The following is a 19706-nucleotide window of genomic DNA, read 5'->3' on the forward strand; positions in this document are numbered from 1 at the left end:
AATCGCAGGCGGCGACCAGCTGACAAAAAAAATAAAAAATAAAAATGTTCTGCCCAGAGCAGGAAGTTGCTGTGCTACAGCGTCTCTGATTGGTTGGAGTCAGAGCCCCACCCACCAAAGAACTCCTAACACACGGAAGCGACAGGTCGCAGAGGGGACAGATGAGAGATTGTGGCCAGTGCGGCAGGTAATGGAAACCAAATTGCCCTTCAAATATGTCAAAAATTATGAAAGATAACTTTATATCTGTCTTTATTATGCAAGCAAAAACAACAGTTAAGAAAGCAAATTTCTGCAATCTAAAATCAAGTTTGTAAGTAAAAATGTATTAATTGAGAATATAATTACTTGCATTGCAAACAAATTTGCTCTTACAGTTTTGTTAGTTTTGGTCACAGAATTAAAACCTTTGCTTTTAAGTCAACAACCTTTGCTTTGAAAGAAGGGATCGAAAATGCTGCCGGCAATGACAACGTGAAATATAACCAACGTGAAAGCCGAGTTGTCACTTTTAAAGCATTTCAATAGGAAAGGGTGATATAACTTAAGCAGACCTCTGATGTAGCTCAACACCGTCCTCTACTATCAGAGGCAGCCAATCCACCAATAGAAACTCCCTCCTGTGTATGTCCCGGCCCTTACACCCAACTCCACTCGTAGGTTTTTGATATGAAAGTCAAGGTTTTAATTCTGTGACCAAAACTGTCAGAGCATAATTATTTGCACTGCAAATAATTATATTTTCATTTTATATATTTTTACTTACAAACTTGATTTTTGATTGCAGTATGAGAATTTTGCTTCCAAAACACAAAAATACCATAAAATGTATCTTAACTGAAAGTAACACATACCTTAAATATTCAAATAAAAAGTATTTCTGCTTCATTTGCTTTGTTAATTTGTTTTACAAAACAAGTTTCGTCTGAATATTGATGTGTTCATCGTATTTTTAAACCAAATACAAACTCTAGCATCTCTTCTCAAATGCTGTCATCAGGAGAGTCTTTACTAGCGGATCGGTTGATATCATGGCTGGAGAGGGAAGAGCTGTCACCCTTCTTCTTTGAAGATGGGAAGCCCAGGAGGTGGACTGTAAATGTCTCCATAGATATTTCAGCTGGGATCGCACACTCCAAAGAATATTCTGAATCTGCACCTGGACACATGCACATCACAAAGGGATGATTGTTTTATAATGGTTATGTAAATTAATAGAGAAAAGCTTGTGGTTTGTACGTTTTTGTTTTACGTACTGGCAGATTTGTTAATGCCACGCTCAGAACGTCTCACATGTTCTTCCTCCTCTTCATTGAGGTCTAAAACTGTAGCGAAACACTCTGCAACCTCCTCCTCCGTCATGTGTTCTCCTGTTAATAACATAAAAATGACACATATGTTGGTTGTGCCACGCTGACAATGAAACATGGAACAGACGATCAAGATTTTTCTCAATAATTTGACAGTAAAAAAGAGGGAAAACGAGCAGACAAATCGATTTCACGCTCAATAGCCTGCAGTATACCTCGGACCTGTAGAAGTTCAAGTAGCTTATGCCTCTGCAGAACAGGTTGTCTTGAACTGTCACTGTTACCAAGGACGTGAAAAGCTTGTTCAAGTTCTTTGCTGGAGATGCCGAAGGCTGGCCGGTGGTTGATATACAGCTTGATGAACTCCTCCAGGTCGATGTCAGTCACGTATTTTCCTGATTCAGCATACTTGCTGAACTTGACTTCATTTTGCATGTCTTCTATCTGGTAAGAAATAACATAATGAAGTGTTATTACAGTTCTGAGGAGTAAAACTCCCTTCTTGGTTTATTGATTGTACCTCTTGTTCAGTAGGGAAGTAGGCCAAAGCTCTCATTAGAGAGGGAACCTCTGACAAGGGAATTCTGGTAGACACTTGTCGTTTCTCCATCGAGTCGAGGCCTTGATGATGGATTTGGCAGTAGTAGAAAAACTCTTCCATCTCCTAAAGACAGAAAGGCTCAAAACACTGAGAATCTGTATTTAAATTGGCATCATAAAGACTGTCTAAAACTCATAGCTGGAGGGGAAATGCATCTTTAATTAAACACTGATATTTTAATCTGGTTTTATATAATCAATGAATATAATATATTTGTGAATATGAGCATTGCTCTCCAAAAAAAGATCCTGACCTTCATATTTATTTTCAAAAGCATCCATTGTCAAAAATAGTCACTCTAACCACCTTTTCCAGTTCTTTAATGTGTTTTATATGTCTTTTAAAGTTAAGGTTTTACAGCCACATCAGTAAAAGATTTGAAACTTTATATAAAGGCCGCCACATTAAAATCCAAGAAAACCTTTAAAAAAAAACATTTAACAAAATTGCGTATATGTCAAAGCTACTCCTGTCATCTTCATCATCATAACAAATAATAATAACATGTAAAAGGATAATCATTAAAAAGTGCTGGAAGAATCAAATAAAACTCAGTTACACTACATTGTTAAAGACAGGTACAATTATAACTGTCAATTGATAAACATGTTCCCCCAGCTTACTAGCTGCTCAACATGAACACAGGTCAAATATTTTTATGAAACCAAGTAATCAAATAACATAATACATCAGTATAACAACCCAAATGAGACTACATATTGGGGAATGGAACATAAGCTCCTCCTTTTAAGCTAATGAATAATCAGTAGTTGTTCACTTGACGCTGCACTTGGTCGTACAAGGGTAACGCCAAACTCACCCTGAAGAACTGTCCGTCTCTCCCTCCCTTTAAAAGAGTGTAAAAGGGCATCAGCTCCTTCCCACCAAAAGCAGCTGCTGCCTCCAACACACTGCATTCACAGGAGAGCGGACAAATTTCAGGAAACACAATTACGCTGCTCATGCAATTCTTCTGGTTCCCAGGTTGTAACTATTAAACCTTACTTCAAGTTTATCTCCCATGAGAGGGCAGAGCAGTCAGATCCTCCTGCAGTAAAAACATAGCGGCCATCGTAGGAGCAGTCAAAAGCAGACACCCCTGTCAGATGGCAGATCAAAGCATTGGACTTGTAGGGGTTCCCATCCAAAGGCAAAATCTGGAGACCCACCTACATGATATGCAAAACACTCTCAGTATAATATCAAAAATGTGAAACACTACGACACTGATTCATTTATTTTCAGCTGAACATTGTAACAAAAAACATCAAAGCATAACATGATGCTGAAAGATGATGCAATTAAAAAAAATACACAACTTATCTGTGACAATAAAAGACAAACATTTAAATTGTTTTAAGCCTAGGAAGTTTCTTTAGAAACAAAGCCCCATTTTGGTTTTATAAAGCAGATTATTTGATAAAATACCACTATCAAAATAAAGATTACTTGATGAAACAGTATAAATTAGTTCCAGCACTGACCTTGTCCTCTGTGATGTATGCCAGGTAATACAAGTTCGTCTCAGGTTCTTTAGACTTGGGAAGAACCACCATTTTCTTAATAGGGGAGCCATATGTTGGGCCAAGGAGAGTCTTTCTGTTTTTGTAGAACATGTAATACATACCATGTAATAATGTTTTCCAATAATTTGATGGAACATCTAATCTCTTTACACTTTTTTACAGACCTGCACATCTTTGTTGTGCTGTTGAAAAGCTTCATCTTGTATTGGTCTGAGGCAACTAGAAGAAATTGCTCCATTGTGAGGGGAGGATACCAAGTCATGCACATTGGCACAGCACTCTGCTCGATGCGCTCTGTGCTTAAGATGAGGAGCTGGTCCACTTCACTGTTTTTCAGGTCATACTCCACCTATTAGTCAGTTTCACAAATGCACGAAGAGGTGTGAGTACTAAAAATACTGCCATAAAAACAGCCAAACTATAGAGAATAGTTCTACAACTTTAAAAAAGTGTACTAACCAGTCGGCAATCCATACCCAGAGACAGTAGTCTGGGTTGGGTGCTGTCCAAGTGAACCCCAAATAGGAGGTCTTTGATGGGCTTGTAGTGAGAGCCGTATCTGCCCAGATACTTCCAACGAGGCAAAGAGCCTTCATTAGTTTGCAAGCGAAACACTGTCACTGCTTTGCCAGTATCCTAACGGTGAACAAGGAAGAGAAATGTATATGTGACATTTGAAGTTATAAAAATGGATGGCATAACTTTGTCTGTGTTCTTGGTTGTTTGTATATAATATATATAGATATATACTGTACTGTATATACTGTGCATTTTATATTTTATATTTTTACTGCTATTTTATTGCTTTCTATTATTCTATTATTATCTATTGCTTCCTGTATGCTGCTGTCGCGAAAAAAATTTCCCCTCAGGGATTAATAAAGTAACTACCTAACCTAACCTCAGACAAAAATAGTTTTGTGTCATAATCACAGCTTTAACAGTATGTCAATATTATGTCACAAAGTCCAGTCCAGAACCACTGTTTCAGCTAAGTTCAGACATGTTACAACTATTACATAATACAAAGACTTGCTCACTGCAGTGGCGAGATACTGTGAGTCTGAGGAGAAGGTGATGAGGTGGATGCTGTCTTTAGTGTAGTGAAAACATTCCTCTGGGTCACTTTCTAAAGTCTTGGCATTCAGTATGTGAACGGCTCCACTGCCAAAGCCAACTGCCAGGTATAACCCTGTTAAGAGACAAAAGGACAACTCTTAAACTGTAACAATAAAATACTACAGCAACTGGGAAACACTGAATATATGGAACACCAATGGTTTTCAGACAACATGTAGCCAACAGACTGGCTCACCTTTAGGGTCAAAAGTGACACACTGAATCTGCCTCTCGGTCTCAAATGCCACGCTGCCAATGATTTCTTTGTTGTTGTAGTCCCACACTTTTAAAATGCCCCCTTGATTTCCCATGGCCACAGCTGGCTGAGAGGGGTGGCATACCACTGTATGTAGGGGCTCGTAGCTCTCATGCAGCAGGATTTGAGGGATGCCGCTCTGTCTATTCACATGCACGACTTTGGAACTGATTGTGGACACAACAAAGTTCCTGCAGGAAAAGAGAGGTCATCTTGGCTAAAATGTAATATACTGGGTTTTTCATTTTGCTGCACAGAAACTGTTTTGATTTAAGAAATAACAGCTTGGCTTTCTTCTACCTGATAATTAATGGTTTGGCCTGTAGAGTGGAGTGCTCCAGATAACCCTCTTTGCACTCTTTGGAAAAGGAAATGGAAACAATAGTGTCCAGGTTGAATTCAGTGTACCAAGTAAGAAGCAGGAAGTTTTCATTATAAAAGTGGATTTGACCTTGAGTATCACCAGTTATGATACAGCTGCGTTATCAAATGACAGAAAAAAAAAAAGTGTTTAGAGAACAGCAAATACATGGAACATTTAAAAGGTGACAACAGTGAATATTTCTGGCTCTGGCCACCTGTCAATCACAGTGAGAAGAGTGATCAGATGTTTCTGGAGGTCAATTTGTAGGGCTCTATTCTTGAGTGTGCGCTTGTTTGAAACCAAGTCTTTCACATCCCACACCACAATGCTGCTTCCATAGGCTGTCATGACATTAAACTCTTTGCAGTGAAAAGCGGTCCGACTCAGAGACACATCAGCCAAGTTGACAGTTTTCGAAGTTCCACCAGCTCCACTGGTGGGTACGTCACTTAACTGCAGTGGTGAGATGAAGCATTGCAAAATAATAACTAAAATAGTCATAAATCTATAAATCAGTCATTAAAAAAAGACACATCTTTGACAATTTTATAACATCTGTGACAAAATCTGAACCATCATCTTTACCTTCTTGAGCGTCAGAGGAAAGTATTGCAGACTTTCTTGGGCCTGAAAAAAGACCAGCTGATTAATATAATAAACTTCCACACAACAGCTGTAATCTGTTTTAATGATTAAAAAAAATGAACAGCTGGACTTACATTGCTATAGAATAGCACATAGCTCTCACTTCTGCTGAGTAGCTGAGTGCTATTGTTTGGATTAAAAACGATGCAATCCTGAAAAACATCTGATTTCTTCAGTACCATTTCAATGAAGTTAGGCAACATTCACAGGTAAAAGAAAACAAAGCTTACTTACATGAAAACCATGTTCAGGATTGATTTCAGTCAACCACAAAGGCTTTTCTATTTCATCTGTCCAATCCCAAATACACACAGTCTGAAAGATTGTCATATCATAGATAGGTTGTTAACAGATGTCAATTTTACTTAAGATAGGCACTTTCTGTTTTGTATTGTCCAATGCAGTATGAAAAGCCATCATCTAAGCTGTTTAATGAACTCACTGTTGAAGAATATCTTTACAAAGATTGACAAAGAAAGAGATGTTAAATATATGGAAAAATATTCCACACTACAATGTCATCGAATATTGCTTCTATAAAATTAGAGCGAGTCCTACGAGTGCTTGTTTCATAGTCATCATCAACAAAGATCAGACGGTGCTACAATAAATACATTTGTCTTTTTCCTAAATAACGCATTTCATAATTGAGACTAAATAGTGCTGTTTACAATATTGTTTTTTATTTTTTATGTGTAGCTTACTTTGTCTATTTCATCTGTCATACTCACTTGAATTTGTTCAGCCCCGAGGGTTACCAGGTGTTTTGTGTCTCTTGAAAATGCCATCGCAATGACACCAGTGTGAGGGTGGCAGTCGAATAATGTTTGCACAGGAATACTGGAATATTTATCATAAATGTGGTTACTATCAATAGGACAGGTTAGTATACAGTAAATACGTCAATGTGTGCAGAATCAAAAGATACCCAGAGTAGGAGTCCCATATCAGCACCATGCTATTCGACCCCTGGTCTGCTGTTGCAATCCAGCGTCTGTCTTCACTCACACACATACATGAGATGGAGTGGGAGTGACCCTGCAGACATGAGCAAGTATCGACAGTAAAGTTAAAAAAATTGAATCTGTAACTTGCAGACCCATTATCAAACGATACACAGTTGGGTCCAAACTACTGATACCACTGGTTTCAGATTTAAAACTGTTTCATTACAAATTATAATATCAGCTTCACAATTAAGGGGAAAAGTTTAATCTCTGAAAAATGTACATGAATTTCAGAATTAGCATCAGATTTGCCCCCATTTTCATTAATGACATGTGGACTCAACAAGTTTTTTCAAACCTGATAACTCATAATTTCCTTGCATGACTTCACTATGATCCACAGAGCTTCTTGTGATCTCAGGAATGTTTGGCTTTCTCAGTCTTCAAGTGCTCCATAAATGTTCAGAGATGTTTTGATCAAGTGACACTGGAGAAAAGTCCATGGCAAGTTGTGTTTGGGGTCAATATCCTGCTGCAGTATAAATCCTTCTCCAAAATGATGCAAACCACATGGTAGTATTTTGGAAGCAAATTTCTCACACTGCAATCAAAAATCAAGTTTGTAAGTAAAAATACATAAACTGAGAATATAATTATTTGCAGTGCAAACAAATTTGCTCTGACAGTTTTGTTAGTTTTGGTCATAGAATTAAAACCTTGACTTTCAAATCAAAAACCTAGAGTGGAGTTGGGTGTAAGGGGCGGGACATACACAGGAGGGAGTTTCTTTTGGTGGATTGGCTGCCTCTGACAGTAGAGGACGGTGTTGAGCTACATCAGAGGTCTGCTTAAGTTATATCACCCTTTCCTATTGAAATGCTTTAAAAGTGACAACTCAGCTTTCACTTTGATTATATTTCACGTTGTCAATGCAGCATTTCGATCGCTTCTTTGAAAGCAAAGGTTTTTGATTTAAAAGTAAAGGTTTTTAATTCTGTGACCAAAACTAACAAATATGTAAGAGCAATTTGTTTTGCAACGCAAATACTTATATTCTCAATTAATATATTTTTACTTACAAACTTGATTTTATATTGTTGTGTGAGAAATTTACTTTCAAAACTGTTGTTTTTACTCACACAAAAAAGACACAAAAATACTTTCATACACAAGTGTCATCTAAATGCGTGTTTCAGTTAAAGGATGCAACTCAAGTAAATGTTGTACAAAAGAGCTGACATGGTCAAGCCACAAATTACTTTATATATGATATCTGACCTAGAAAAAGTGCAGACTCTTACATTTCTTCTTCATTTTACAGGTCACAAGTTCTCGTGTTTTAAAAGGTTTCTAAATCCTCAAACCTTCTGATTATTTCCAGGTTTACATGAAAATTTGACAGATTTTCAATGTAGTCTCAGACTTTTGAACTCCACTATTTACAGCTTGAGCCAGAATACTCAGAGCACTGATTTAATCTGAAGGACACGGTCTCATATTCAGTTTAAACCAATGGTGATTTTTACCTGAAGTATGTGCTGGGATTTTGAAGTGTGATTATATATGATCCCAAATTGATGTCCAGCATAGAGGACCACTAGCTGATCGTGGTCTTGCAGAGTGAAGACTGGAAGAACAGGCTTCATCCCAAAGACCCAGTCCAGGGACTGTATGAAGAACAAATTTTCCATATTGTTATGAGCAAGTTAAAGTTCTGAATTGCTTTTCATCATTGTAAATGCAATATTGTTCTTGTCTGCAAGTGCAGAGAAGCAATATAAAAAATACTATTTGATATTTTCTGCACGTTTTGTACAAATATAATAAAACTACACAACGTTGCTACTTACCAATGCATGTGTCCTAGTCTGAGTCATCTTCTTTGGGAAAAGTGTGTCTCTGGTTGCAGTGAAGACTTGGGACTGCCCAGTCGTCTCCAGTGTGCCCGGCTCCGTGTCCGTGTTCCGGACACCAGCACTCTCCTGCGCTTCATCACTGCTCTTCCTCTGCTTCTCTTCTTTTTCAGCTTTGTACCTTGGGGATGACTCGTATTCCTCGGCTTCAGAATTTGACATTATGTCTCACCATAAGAAGATCAGTCCTTTCTAACTTTCCACCAAGTTGAGGGTGCTATGTTACTGCTAACGGTAAACATTAGTCTCGTTAGCTTTAGGCTAAATCAGCCTATCAAAAAATAACAAATTGAATCAACCAACACACATTACCACGAGTACGGTTCTTTCACAATCTCATTATTTCCAAGATTTAACGCTGAATGCCTAAAATATCGTCTGTGTAATAACTGGGCGGCATAGAGAAGTGTAAATCTGCGAAGCGTTTCGTTGCCTAGTTACGGTTGTCGCATGGCAACGAGGGAAAAAAATAATACAGTCACTCCGGTCAGTCCTTCCTAATTAAGAGCACAATTGATCTTTAATTGATCTTAGCAACATCTACCCTGAGCCCTTGATAACTACTTTGAAGCGCATAATATAGATTATAATACTCTTTAGGCGACAGAGTGTGTTGTTATTATTATAATTTACTAAATCGCTGGCAGCACAATGGAGGATACAAGACCATTAAGAAATATAATTTGTTCAATTTATCACCAGCCACTTTGTAGTAAGCCAATTATTTAAACAGAAAATCCGATATTTTGATAGAGATACAAGAAACACAGAATTCAAATGATGGATATTATAATAATATTAATTATATTATGCCTGCTGTCACATATTGGTATCAAATACAATTAAATGGCTCATATGGTTTCAGAGAAGGCCACAAAAAATAATAACAGATTTAGCAGTTTGTTTCAGGAGGACAGATCAAGAGCACCAGTGAGCAGAGATTTAAGTGGCAAACGCAATGGGAGTAGGAGAGGAAAGGACAATGGTATAATAGAGTTCAAACAAAAGTGGGAGAAATTAGGTGTGCAGGATGGAGTAGGAGAGATGATACAAAAAAATATCAAGACTTTGGATCTACATTATTCAAAATAGATAAATGTAATACAGGCAGATGCGACCATTATGGGAAAGAAGAAATGGAGCATGTGATGTCACGCTGCCAGAAATTTGAAACAGCAAGAAGGCATGTGAGATCAAATTCATTTCTACAAAAAAAAACAACTGAAGAAATGAGGGGTTTTGAATCGTTTATCTGTATCTTGGGCAAACAAATTTGTTTGAGAAGATGAGTTGGATTTTTTGTAAAATGCATCTGTTTTGTGATGTAAAAAATGAAGACATTTTGATCTACAGTTCACGGCAGACGATGGCAGTAATACACTACTTTGTTGTTTACCACCGCCAGTTGACCTCAAGCAGAAGAAGAAACTCTCTAGTTTTCATTTAAATATAGTATTTTTTTTTTTTTGAATGAACTTTTATTAACATATTTAGTTTTTTTCTTAGTTGTTTGGTTGCATTTATAGATACCTCTGGTCCACACTCCAACACAGCAGGTAGTGACGCGTATTAACCCTGGTTGCCACCATTAAACGGGAGGGAGGAGAAGAAACGGGTTTCTATAAAATATAAAAATGTTAAAAACTATCATTTATTTAATTTGTTAGTTTTTAATCATTTTTATTCTTTTGGTCAGTGAGAAATAAATCTGGTGCACACTCCAGCCCGGTAGGTGGCGGTGATGCACCTTCACCCTGTTTGCCGCCATAAAACGGAACGAAGAAGAGCATCACGGTCTCTTCCTACCAGTTAGTTTCTGGTTGCGTGGGTTTTCGGAAGCGGCTTTTAATCTGGCAGTGTTTTAAGTTGTCTTCGTCTTTTCCCGATTACGTTGTCGTGCTTTTTTTTTTTTTCTCGCTTCCTCACCGACCGAGGTCTAAAGGGTTGTCGTTGTCATTGTACAAACTATGAAGAGTTTCTGAGACAGTGAAGAGGCGCTCCGATAAGAAAGCAACCTAAGGCTTGTTATGGTTTCACCCGCTGACAGGTGAGGAGGAGCGTGGATTTATTCACGTCGGGAGGCATTTTAATGATCGATTTTATGATTGAATGGTTGCTCAACGCTAGCCAGCATTAGCACTAGCCTGAGGTACTTATCTCCAATCCCCTCAGCTGACAGACAGCTGGCGTTTCCAGCTTTTAAGCTGCTACCTAACACTCGACTTTCATAAAGTTTTTTTTTACTAAGCCTTTAAGGGGAACTTACCCTGAGATTCAACAGTAGGCTGTCCGCTAAGCTATGAGACTATTTGTGTTTTGCTGTAGTATTACAAATCATTAAAAACGTTTCCTTAGAGCGTATATTAAATAGTGACTGACATAAAAGCAAACTGGGAGACTTGTCAGAGGCATACTTGACATGTATATATATTTGGTAAAACATCATTATGTCCCTGAAAATCAGTCTAAATTAATTTACTAGAGAAAAAAACTAGTTAGAGAAGTTACATTTCTGAATTTACACTGTTTTGTCAGATGCTGTTGATTGTTGTTTTCTGCTGTTTATGAAACTAATGATAGTTTTCATATAAGCAGACTCTGTCAGTATCTAAAATTAAACCAGTCTAACCCATGTAATAATGTTCATCTGCTTGATCGTAAAACATCTAGAAATCCTGAAATGAAAGAGCAAAGGAAATGAGTAATCCTGGGCTTGAATGTCTGCATTGTGTAAGGGGGATAAATTCAGATGCTTTTGAGGTTTTGTGTCAAATCTGGCCCAGTGGGCTATTGTGAATGCTGAGCATGTGAGATTTAGACCCCTGCGGGCACAATCGCAGAACAAACGGTTCAGTTAAACGTTTTCCCTTTCAAAGGACTTAATAGCACAACTAATTCTTCTGAAACACTTTTTTGTTGTTGTTGCAATGTCGATGGTATGTCCAACAGGTGTGATATATGAGAGAGACCTCAAGAATGTGGACAGACAAGCAAAGAGGAATCGGAGTTTCTCAGGAGGAGCTGCTCTGCAAGAACGCCTGTGGGTATTATGGAAACCCTGCATGGCAAGGCTTCTGCTCCAAGTGCTGGAGAGAGAGAGCACGTACTGCCGGAGCCTCGAGGCAAGAAATTAGGTGAACTTTTTTGACATTGTTAGGTCCCTCACCATCAGTGTGTCAGTGTGCAGATGGACGCTTTTTGAAACATCTTCAAAGGAAACACATAAAAGAAACGTTATACTTGGATCATTAAGGATTATTTGAATAGACAAGTAATGCATGTCGATCAATGAGAAAATATGACAATAACTACTAACTGCTCTAATTAGTGAATTTCATTTGTTACTATCTGGATATGTTTGGGTTACTGTTAACATCTAGAAATGGACTCACCAGCCTAACTGCTTACAGATATATTTTCTGATATGGTTTAGATTTGGATGTCTAATATTGTCGCTCTTTGTAGACCAAGAAATGATGGAACGCTCCCCACATTCTCCAAATTTGAGGAGAAGAAAAACATTGAGAAAGGCCGTCGAATTAACACCATGAGGAGACTCTTCTGGGGCAGCCCATCGCCTCCAAAACCTCAAGGTAGCTCTGTTAGCTTTGTGCATTTTGATTTCCTTGTTCTCAGCTCCATCAGGTCCAAAAAGTATCTGCTGGCCCTGTTTATCAGCTGCTTCACCACATGTGATTCAGACATCAGTTTGCCTTAAAGACCAATTAGTATTTAATTCTGCTAACTGTGTGTCTTGTGATCCAACAAAATGTATTAGGATTATCTGATAAAAAGCCGACTGATCTTCTAGACAGTCTGTGTTTGCTAGTACCACGGTAATGGATTGTTGCTTCAAGACTGTCTCCTGAAGCATAAAAGTGAGATGGAAAGGAGCCGTTTTCTAATTTTTCTTCACTGTAAACCAACTAATTTAGCAATTCTGCTTATTGAAATAAAGCCACAAATATGTAACAGAACGCTCCATACATCTCTTCAGCACATGGTTTTTAGTTGTTGTAATGCGATAAGAAAAACATTTGCTAAACACAATTGTTATATTTCATCATCTAATGCAGGCTCTCATGGACATAGTTGTGGGTTTACATAGAAATAAATCCCCAACTATGTACCTACTATCCTGTTGCTGGTACTGCTGCCAGGGATTGAGCCGTTTTGACTGTATGTCCCACTGCTTCATACATCACATGCAGTGACTGAGCCAGCAGGGTTTTTTTAGTTGTTTTTTTTAGCAGTTTCAGTCTGTGTATGACGTCACTCAATTTATTAATCTGAAATAACATCCACTGTTTGTCTCTCCAGAGTCTGCTGAAAGCCATGCAAATGTGTTAAAAGCCTATCAGAGCCTGGAGCCGGGAGATTTCACTGGTTTCCTAAAAGTACTTCGGAGCCCTTCCTCCCAGCGTTTGCAGTCCCGCTGTACGGCTTTCCTCAACACAATGGAGGCTTACCATGTAATTATATGTTTAAAGTTAAACTTTATACTTCTCATAACTTCTTTTTGATCTGTCAGAGGTTTCCTGATCATAGATTGATATCATCTTTACAGGATCTGCCGGTACAGAAGCAGTCAGACCTTGCGCAGGATTTCTACCAATCCTTTGCTGAGTACTTTAGCAGTGAGTACAGATTAGTTCAACATGTCTCGGGCTGCTCATTCTGAAAACATTAGAATGTTGAATGACTATAGGTTTGTTATTTTTGTCTTCAGGCTTTCCTGAGGCTCAGGTCACTCAGATAATGGAGCATGTAGAGAAGTTAATAATGACGCGGTTGCACAAGTGGGCGTTCTGCCATGACAGTTGTGATGATGAACAGAAGGACCTAGCCCTCCAGAGAAGGATACGGTAACTCTTGCATACAACTTGCTTATATTGTACATGATCAAAACCTCTAAACTAAAGTATGAATGGAATTCTGATGCCTTTCCTCTACAGTTCCTTAAACTGGGTCACTCCGCAGATGCTGAGCGTACCGTTTCCAGATAAAAAGACTTCAGTTACAGGCGACCCCTTTCTGCCTGCTATAACAGGTGATAAAAACCTCATTAATGAAAGGAGTGATTTGACATTTTGGCAAATATACTTACTTACTTCCTTGTTGAGAGATAGGAATTATTAACACTAGTGACTTTAGAGGTGCTGGTTGGCAGATTTTGTTACCTTTTGGACAGAAGCAGGGTAGCTTTTTCACCCCGTTTCCACAATTCATGCTAAGCTAAGTTAACAGTAGCCTTATATTTAACAGACAGATATGAAAATAGCTTTGGTCTTTTCATCTAACTCTCCATCTGGGAAGAAAAAGATGCTAAACTATTACTTGGTGCTTATTTCACACATGCTGTAAACATCATTATTAGGTCTGAAATGTTATCTTATTCCATATTTTTTTCAACAGCAATAATTGAAATGGATGCCAAACGAGCACCTCAGGACAAACTTGCATGTGTGTCTAAATGCAGTCAGCATGTCTTCGAGGCTCTCTCCACCTCAAGCAGTGAGCCTGCCAATGCTGATGACTTCCTGTCAGCGCTGGTTTATGTGGTGCTGAAGGCCAATCCACCTCGCCTGCACTCCAACATGCAATATGTGATTCGTTTTGGTCTCCCTCACAGTCTCATGGCAGGAGAGAGCGGATACTACTTCACAAATTTGGTAAGCTCGTTGCAAAGCTGCACATCATTCATACACCACAACATGTTGTAAAGTGTTGTCCATTGATAACTCATGACTCTGTCTTTTTCCCCTAATTTAGTCTTGTGCGGTGGCCTTCATTGAGAAAATGGATGGCCCAGCACTCAACCTTAGTCCAGAAGAGTTTGAGAGCTTCATGCTGGGTCAGCGTGCTCCCTCTGCATTAAACAAGAGTCAGCAGGTTGCCAGGGACACGGTGCACCTGTTAGAAGAGCTGACAGGCAGGCAGGAGAAACTTGACCAAGGGATGGATGCTCTCAACGTGGGACTACAAAAGTGGGTCCAAGCAGTTCACTCAGAGCTGGATGAGGCAACAATCCGGTTTGATGTGGTACAGAAGGAGATAACCGCTCAGGCCGAGTTCTCACAGGTGGTTTCATCGTCAGCTCAGGATGCATCACTGCAAGAGGACAAGGAGCAGTCAGTACGGCTGTTTAAGGATGAACATGCAGGTTCAAAAGATACAGACTGTTAGCCCTACTAACAGAAACTCCTAATGTGGTACTAGACTCTGTTTAATCATGAGTACTAACATATGCAAGCTGCAGCAGAGATTGATATTACAATGCCACATTTGCACAAGTTCCATCCAAAGAAAGAGGAGATTCGTCAGTCAGTTAAAGATGAAGGAAAACTTCCTGAAGGAAACTTTATGCATGTAGTGTACAGAGGTTTTTCATGATTTTTCAAAAAAAATGATTTGCACTTGTATCCTATTTGAGGATTAAGGCCATTAAAATTCAAACGTTCCTATTTCTATTAACATGTGATCAAAAGCACACTGCAGGTAGGTATATCACCTGACACTTTTAAGGGTGCTTATTCAATATAGACTTTTTAAAAAGTGTAAACCACTGTGCCTTTTTGTAGACTTCTGTGAAATTCAAATAAAAGCTACAGAAGAAAATGTTGGATGGCATTTGTCAACCACTACAGGTCAGTGGGTGTATTTATGAAAATCCTGTTTTTTCAGAGCTGTGTAGCAGTTGTCAACATGTTGCCCTTACTGAGTCTGGTGCAAAACAATTTGTATTATTCCATCTGTATTAGTGTGCTGAAGCTGCACATTGTTTACATCTATTGAAAGGTTTCTGAAGAAAATCAAAGGGGTTATGTTATGTATGATCAAGAATTGTAGCCAATATTATATTAAAGGTGACTACATAATTCAATTATATTTTCATTTTTTTCCTTGGATAAATTGGAAAGCTTTTTGATTTTGCATAACACTTTGTCAACAGGTATAGGTCATAGTAACCTTTGAATATTAAGAGAGCCGGTGGGTTAATAGTCAATCCAGAGCTGAACTGATTCTGATGGTCACACTGGAAACTACCTGTAATGTGAGTTTTGGTGTTGTGTTGACTTTTGGAAATAAGTAATGATTTTGTCTGGGACTGTTTCACAAAAGCAGAGAAAATTCAGGATAATAAGAGTAAAGCGAGGCTTGATTTAGTCTCATCAGTGCACCCTAGCTAAATCTGTTTCATAATTTCCTAGCCTTGTGTGCACGTGACGTGTTTATGCGTTAACGCATATGTACGTGATGTGTTTATCAGAAAAGAAGTGCTTGGTTGGTCAGTGAAAACATTGGTCTGTAAAGGGAAAACTGAAGTGTGTAAATGTAAGGACTTTATGCTAATTAAATGTTTTTGTGCTCTGCAGCAATGAATAATAACACCTTGAATAATATTCATTGTGACGGTCTTGTACACGAGATGTGAATTCCTTCGTGACCCCACCGCTTCACTTGGGGGCGGTAAAGCGCTTTTACACTGCGATAAATGACAAGAAGAAGAAGAAGAACGAGGGGGGGGGGCCACCGGAAGTGCCGTCACAGGTCCGAGTTCCGCTACAAGCTTCGCGTCAGCCATGAAGATGACAGGAGAAAGCAGTTCTGGAAACTCGGAAATAACAATGGACGATGTAAAACTCCTTATTAAGAAGAAAGATGAAATTGAAGAGCAGATACAAGCTTACTACGACGTCTTACAAGACGTAAGTCAGCTGTCGGACGAGGAGTTCTAAGCAGCACAGCGCTAAGTCTACACTGCAAGTATTTATCAATACATGTGGCAAATTATGTCTTTGTTTACTTGTGTTGTTCACAGCAGGGTGTCGGAGTTGAAGGTCCCTTGGTTGACGTTGAGGGTTACCCACGAGCAGATGTTAATGTACACCAGATCAGGACGGCAAGGCACAATATTTCATGTAAGCGGCAGTGTGTTTGTTTCTGTTTCTTTCGTGGATAGCAGGGCACTTTTGGGTAACTGTGAACGTAATGCGAAAGTCTCTTATGGTCAAGTAGTGAAGTCGTGACCATCACAGAATAAGTAGATTGTCATTGTATGATGTTTAGTGATTGTAGATCACTTTCTCATTCCTGCTGTGTAGTAGCATTGGGATGCATTTCTGTTACTGAAACCAAAACCAGCCCCTGATATTTTCCACACGTGCCATGCGTGTTCTGCTGTTTTAGACAAATTGGGTGTCAGGTACAGATCAGTTAGCCACATACCGGCTCGCTAGATTTATTTATTTTTTCCAGGTTGAAATGGGAAAGTCACACCTTTGCTGGGCCTGCATACAGTGATGATTGGTTGTTATGTTTTGGGAGCATTAAGGTTAGGGTTATCAGGATTTGGGACATTTGAAATGAATTCACTGGCCAATCAGGTAATACTTTCCTCATGAAGAGTAATGAGCTTTACCCAGCCAAACTGAAAAAAAAAAAAAAAAGAAATTCACCACCACTTTCCTACTCAGATGTAGAGGGTTTCATTCTCTGGTAACAAAAACAATGATTTGTAGTTTCAGGTGGTTTTACACTAATTATAAAATAATGATTGATAATATACCCAACAGATTCTCGTGACTCTTACACACTGGTCTTTTAACTTACTGTCAGAAAAATACATGACAGATTGCCCGTTTCACAATTGGTCAGATCTTGGCTTCACCATTAAAAATACCAGCTGATATATATATATATATATATATACACACTTGTCAATATATCAATGAGTCTGCAACTAATATTTTCACTTTTACTTAAACTGCTAATTCTTTTCATCAATTTATCAATTCTTTGCATAAACTGTAAAATGTAGAAAACGATTTCCTTGACAAGCCGACAGAGCCAAAGTTGACTCATGACATGTCATGTTTTAACCAATCAACAGTCCAAAATCTTAAAGATGTTTAATTGACACTTACTTAAAATAGACAAAAGCATAATGTTACAGTTGTAGCTGCTGCAGGTGAAGTTAGTTTGAATTACTTTAGATTTTAAATAAAAAAACAAAGGGGAAAAGCTTATAAAGTACACTACTTTTCTGTATTTTACTTCACACTACTCCTTCATTATCTGCTATATAAACTGTTATAAGTTCAGTTCTCTGTTGTTTTAAAGGCAAAGCCTCAATGATGTCTTTCAGGCCTGCAGAACGATCACAAAGCCATCATGGTGGAGATAGAAGAAGCCCTGCACAAGCTGCATGCTCGAGAGAAAGCCAAGCGGGAACAGGATGAGTCAGAAGTCCAGGAGGAGTCGATGGAGCTGCAGGTCAGCCTGCCTCCTCCTTTTGCACGGGTGGATGCTGTGACAGAAGGCTCGCCTGCCTCGGGAGCTGTGAGTGACGTGAACTATGCTTTTGTAGTTGTTTCAGACAAAGCATCACAACTGTGTACAGTTGAGACTGTGACTGTGCTTTTGTTCCTGTGGTCATAGTGGTTGGTTGTTTCTTTTTAAAGGGGCTCAGACTTGGTGATGAAGTCATTGAATTCGGTTCTGTGAACACTGAGAACTTTCAGAACCTCCAGAACATTGCGTCTGTGGTACAACATAGTGAAGGGGTAAGTTACAGGTGTAATCCACATCTTTTATGAAAAATAAATCACATTTCATTGTTTATTATGCATCAGTTTAATTTCATTGTGGTAGTTTTATTGAGGATGCAGCTTGTTGTGTAATCTGGAGATTTCTGTTACATTTCAACTCGGTTTAACTTTATATTTTATTACAACTACACAGAGGAAGGTCCTCTGATTGTATTAGATCTGCTTTATACTTTCCAACCTTATGTGGCTTTGACAGTGGGTATAAATTAAATTTTGCTGAGCACACTTATTTTCCAGAGTGTAAACTGCAATGTCATGTTCCACTACAGAAACCACTACGTGTCACAGTGATCCGGGTTGGCCAGAAAGTTCAGATGAGCCTGACTCCACAGCGGTGGTCTGGCAGAGGTCTGCTGGGGTGAGTGCACAATTGAAAACACAATCATGTGTTTGGGTTGGCACAAACTGAGAGTCGAGTAGAATAGCTGATATTTAGAAACAAAAAAAGCCAGCAAGAACAAAAGTGCTGAAAAGCAAATGTTTACTAGAGTGTGTTCCACTTTTCCATGTTGTGATGGAACTAAAATACTCACTAAATAGGTATGACTCATAATTTAAATAGCTTTCTATTTGTATGAAGTTGTCCATGTCTGTTACAAGCCGTGTCTTTATTTTTTCAGATGCAACATTGTTCCAGTCCAGCGATAATCCCCATGACTTTGTGCAGGTTTTTGGTTTTGGAACTCCTTACTCTGCTTTTGTTCCTTAGAGTGCTTTCAACCTGACATTTCTATACTGCAGAAGGTACCATCAATTTGGATTTATTTTTTTTCAACATCTTAATGTGACTTCTACCTTTTTTCTTCATACAAGCGCAGTCTTCAGAATGGGCTATATGAAAGTATGTTGTCAAAGGTCAAGCTGAGTTTACTAATTAAGAGCTGAATAAACACAGCTACCTTAAACTACTTTGATTTGATTTCTACTTGATCAAAGAGTAGCACTTTCAGGAGCATAGTTGCTCTGTGCAAATATCAGTTTTAAGCCCGTTTCATTAATCTCTATCTTATGCGCATCTGGTTGTTTTGGCTTGAAACTTGTGGGGTTAATGGAAGATATTAATGATAAAATCTTTGAACATCTGGAGTAGTTGTTGAGATAACTTGCAGTGATCTGAAGTGAGGAACAGATTCTGAAAAACTGACTGAGAACAAAACTGATTAACTTTGCTGCCATCATCAATCAATAAAGTCTTATTTTCTACTTTTAGGGAAAAGATGGCCCGTCAGATATTATGTAAGAATAAATCAGGGGATCTTTATAAGATCATAAATAATTACCATGTTTTTTTACACATGTAATTTAAGATTTGGATTGAATCTGTCAAGTGTTTAGATTTAATACACCTTCTTCACCTGTTTGCTGTGAAACACAATTTGCTGTACTCATTCAGTAAAATATTTCCACCTCAACA

The 19706-nt window shown here is 38.5% G+C and overlaps 3 protein-coding genes across 5 annotated transcripts; 2 read left to right on the plus strand and 1 right to left on the minus strand.

Annotated features, from left to right (window-relative positions):
• Window positions 1-321: 321 nt before the first annotated feature.
• Window positions 322-9052, minus strand: cfap251 (cilia and flagella associated protein 251). Its single transcript, XM_069699375.1, has 20 exons — window positions 8619-9052; window positions 8295-8435; window positions 6750-6859; window positions 6553-6661; window positions 6056-6136; window positions 5896-5973; window positions 5762-5803; window positions 5391-5629; window positions 5113-5289; window positions 4753-5003; window positions 4478-4629; window positions 3897-4073; window positions 3602-3786; window positions 3396-3510; window positions 2917-3080; window positions 2732-2822; window positions 1831-1974; window positions 1526-1754; window positions 1257-1370; window positions 322-1159 (listed from the first exon to the last, which is right to left on the minus strand). Exons 1-20 carry the CDS (start codon window positions 8841-8843, stop codon window positions 984-986), a joined length of 3000 nt encoding a protein of 999 aa, XP_069555476.1. The 5' UTR covers window positions 8844-9052; the 3' UTR covers window positions 322-983.
• Window positions 9053-10511: 1459 nt separating this feature from the next.
• LOC138621384 (rab5 GDP/GTP exchange factor-like) lies at window positions 10512-15564 on the plus strand. Of its 2 annotated transcripts, none has more exons than XM_069699381.1 (9): window positions 10512-10728; window positions 11631-11815; window positions 12147-12274; window positions 13002-13153; window positions 13249-13318; window positions 13411-13546; window positions 13637-13731; window positions 14097-14353; window positions 14454-15564. In XM_069699381.1, the coding sequence occupies exons 2-9, from the start codon at window positions 11640-11642 to the stop codon at window positions 14865-14867; spliced, it is 1428 nt and encodes a 475-aa protein (XP_069555482.1). In that variant the 5' UTR covers window positions 10512-10728; window positions 11631-11639; the 3' UTR covers window positions 14868-15564. The 2 variants fall into 2 exon arrangements, with proteins under 2 accessions (XP_069555482.1, XP_069555483.1); XM_069699382.1 differs by having other exon boundaries at window positions 11631-11803.
• A 649-nt stretch (window positions 15565-16213) lies between these two features.
• Window positions 16214-19704, plus strand: psmd9 (proteasome 26S subunit, non-ATPase 9). Of its 2 annotated transcripts, none has more exons than XM_069699385.1 (6): window positions 16214-16390; window positions 16507-16603; window positions 17830-18023; window positions 18146-18247; window positions 18562-18650; window positions 18913-19704. In XM_069699385.1, exons 1-6 carry the CDS (start codon window positions 16265-16267, stop codon window positions 18938-18940), a joined length of 636 nt encoding a protein of 211 aa, XP_069555486.1. In that variant the 5' UTR covers window positions 16214-16264; the 3' UTR covers window positions 18941-19704. The 2 variants fall into 2 exon arrangements, with proteins under 2 accessions (XP_069555486.1, XP_069555485.1); XM_069699384.1 differs by having other exon boundaries at window positions 16217-16390; window positions 16504-16603.
• The last annotated feature ends 2 nt before the right edge of the window (window positions 19705-19706 follow it).

The sequence above is a fragment of the Brachyistius frenatus genome, unplaced genomic scaffold (assembly GCF_029030835.1).
Source record: "Brachyistius frenatus isolate BFR_SWC_R1_liver_20210118 unplaced genomic scaffold, ASM2903083v1 Contig_30, whole genome shotgun sequence".
Taxonomy (NCBI): Eukaryota; Metazoa; Chordata; class Actinopteri; family Embiotocidae; genus Brachyistius; species Brachyistius frenatus.

Bases quoted from the DNA above. Each gene is read 5' to 3' on its own strand.
- LOC138621384 (XM_069699381.1), top strand. From the start codon at position 11,640: ATGAGAGAGACCTCAAGAATGTGGACAGACAAGCAAAGAGGAATCGGA. The intron at 11,816-12,146 runs GTGAACTTTTTT...CGCTCTTTGTAG, and splicing joins GCCTCGAGGCAAGAAATTAG to ACCAAGAAATGATGGAACGC. The intron at 13,732-14,096 runs GTGATAAAAACC...TTTTTTCAACAG, and splicing joins CTTTCTGCCTGCTATAACAG to CAATAATTGAAATGGATGCC.
- psmd9 (XM_069699384.1), top strand. From the start codon at position 16,265: ATGAAGATGACAGGAGAAAGCAGTTCTGGAAACTCGGAAATAACAATG. The intron at 16,391-16,503 runs GTAAGTCAGCTG...TGTTGTTCACAG, and splicing joins ACTACGACGTCTTACAAGAC to CAGGGTGTCGGAGTTGAAGG. The intron at 18,651-18,912 runs GTGAGTGCACAA...TTATTTTTTCAG, and splicing joins TCTGGCAGAGGTCTGCTGGG to ATGCAACATTGTTCCAGTCC.
- cfap251 (XM_069699375.1), bottom strand. From the start codon at position 8,843: ATGTCAAATTCTGAAGCCGAGGAATACGAGTCATCCCCAAGGTACAAA. The intron at 4,630-4,752 runs GTGAGCCAGTCT...GTCTCTTAACAG, and splicing joins TGTCACTTTTGACCCTAAAG to GGTTATACCTGGCAGTTGGC. The intron at 2,823-2,916 runs GTAAGGTTTAAT...CTGTGAATGCAG, and splicing joins TCATGGGAGATAAACTTGAA to TGTGTTGGAGGCAGCAGCTG.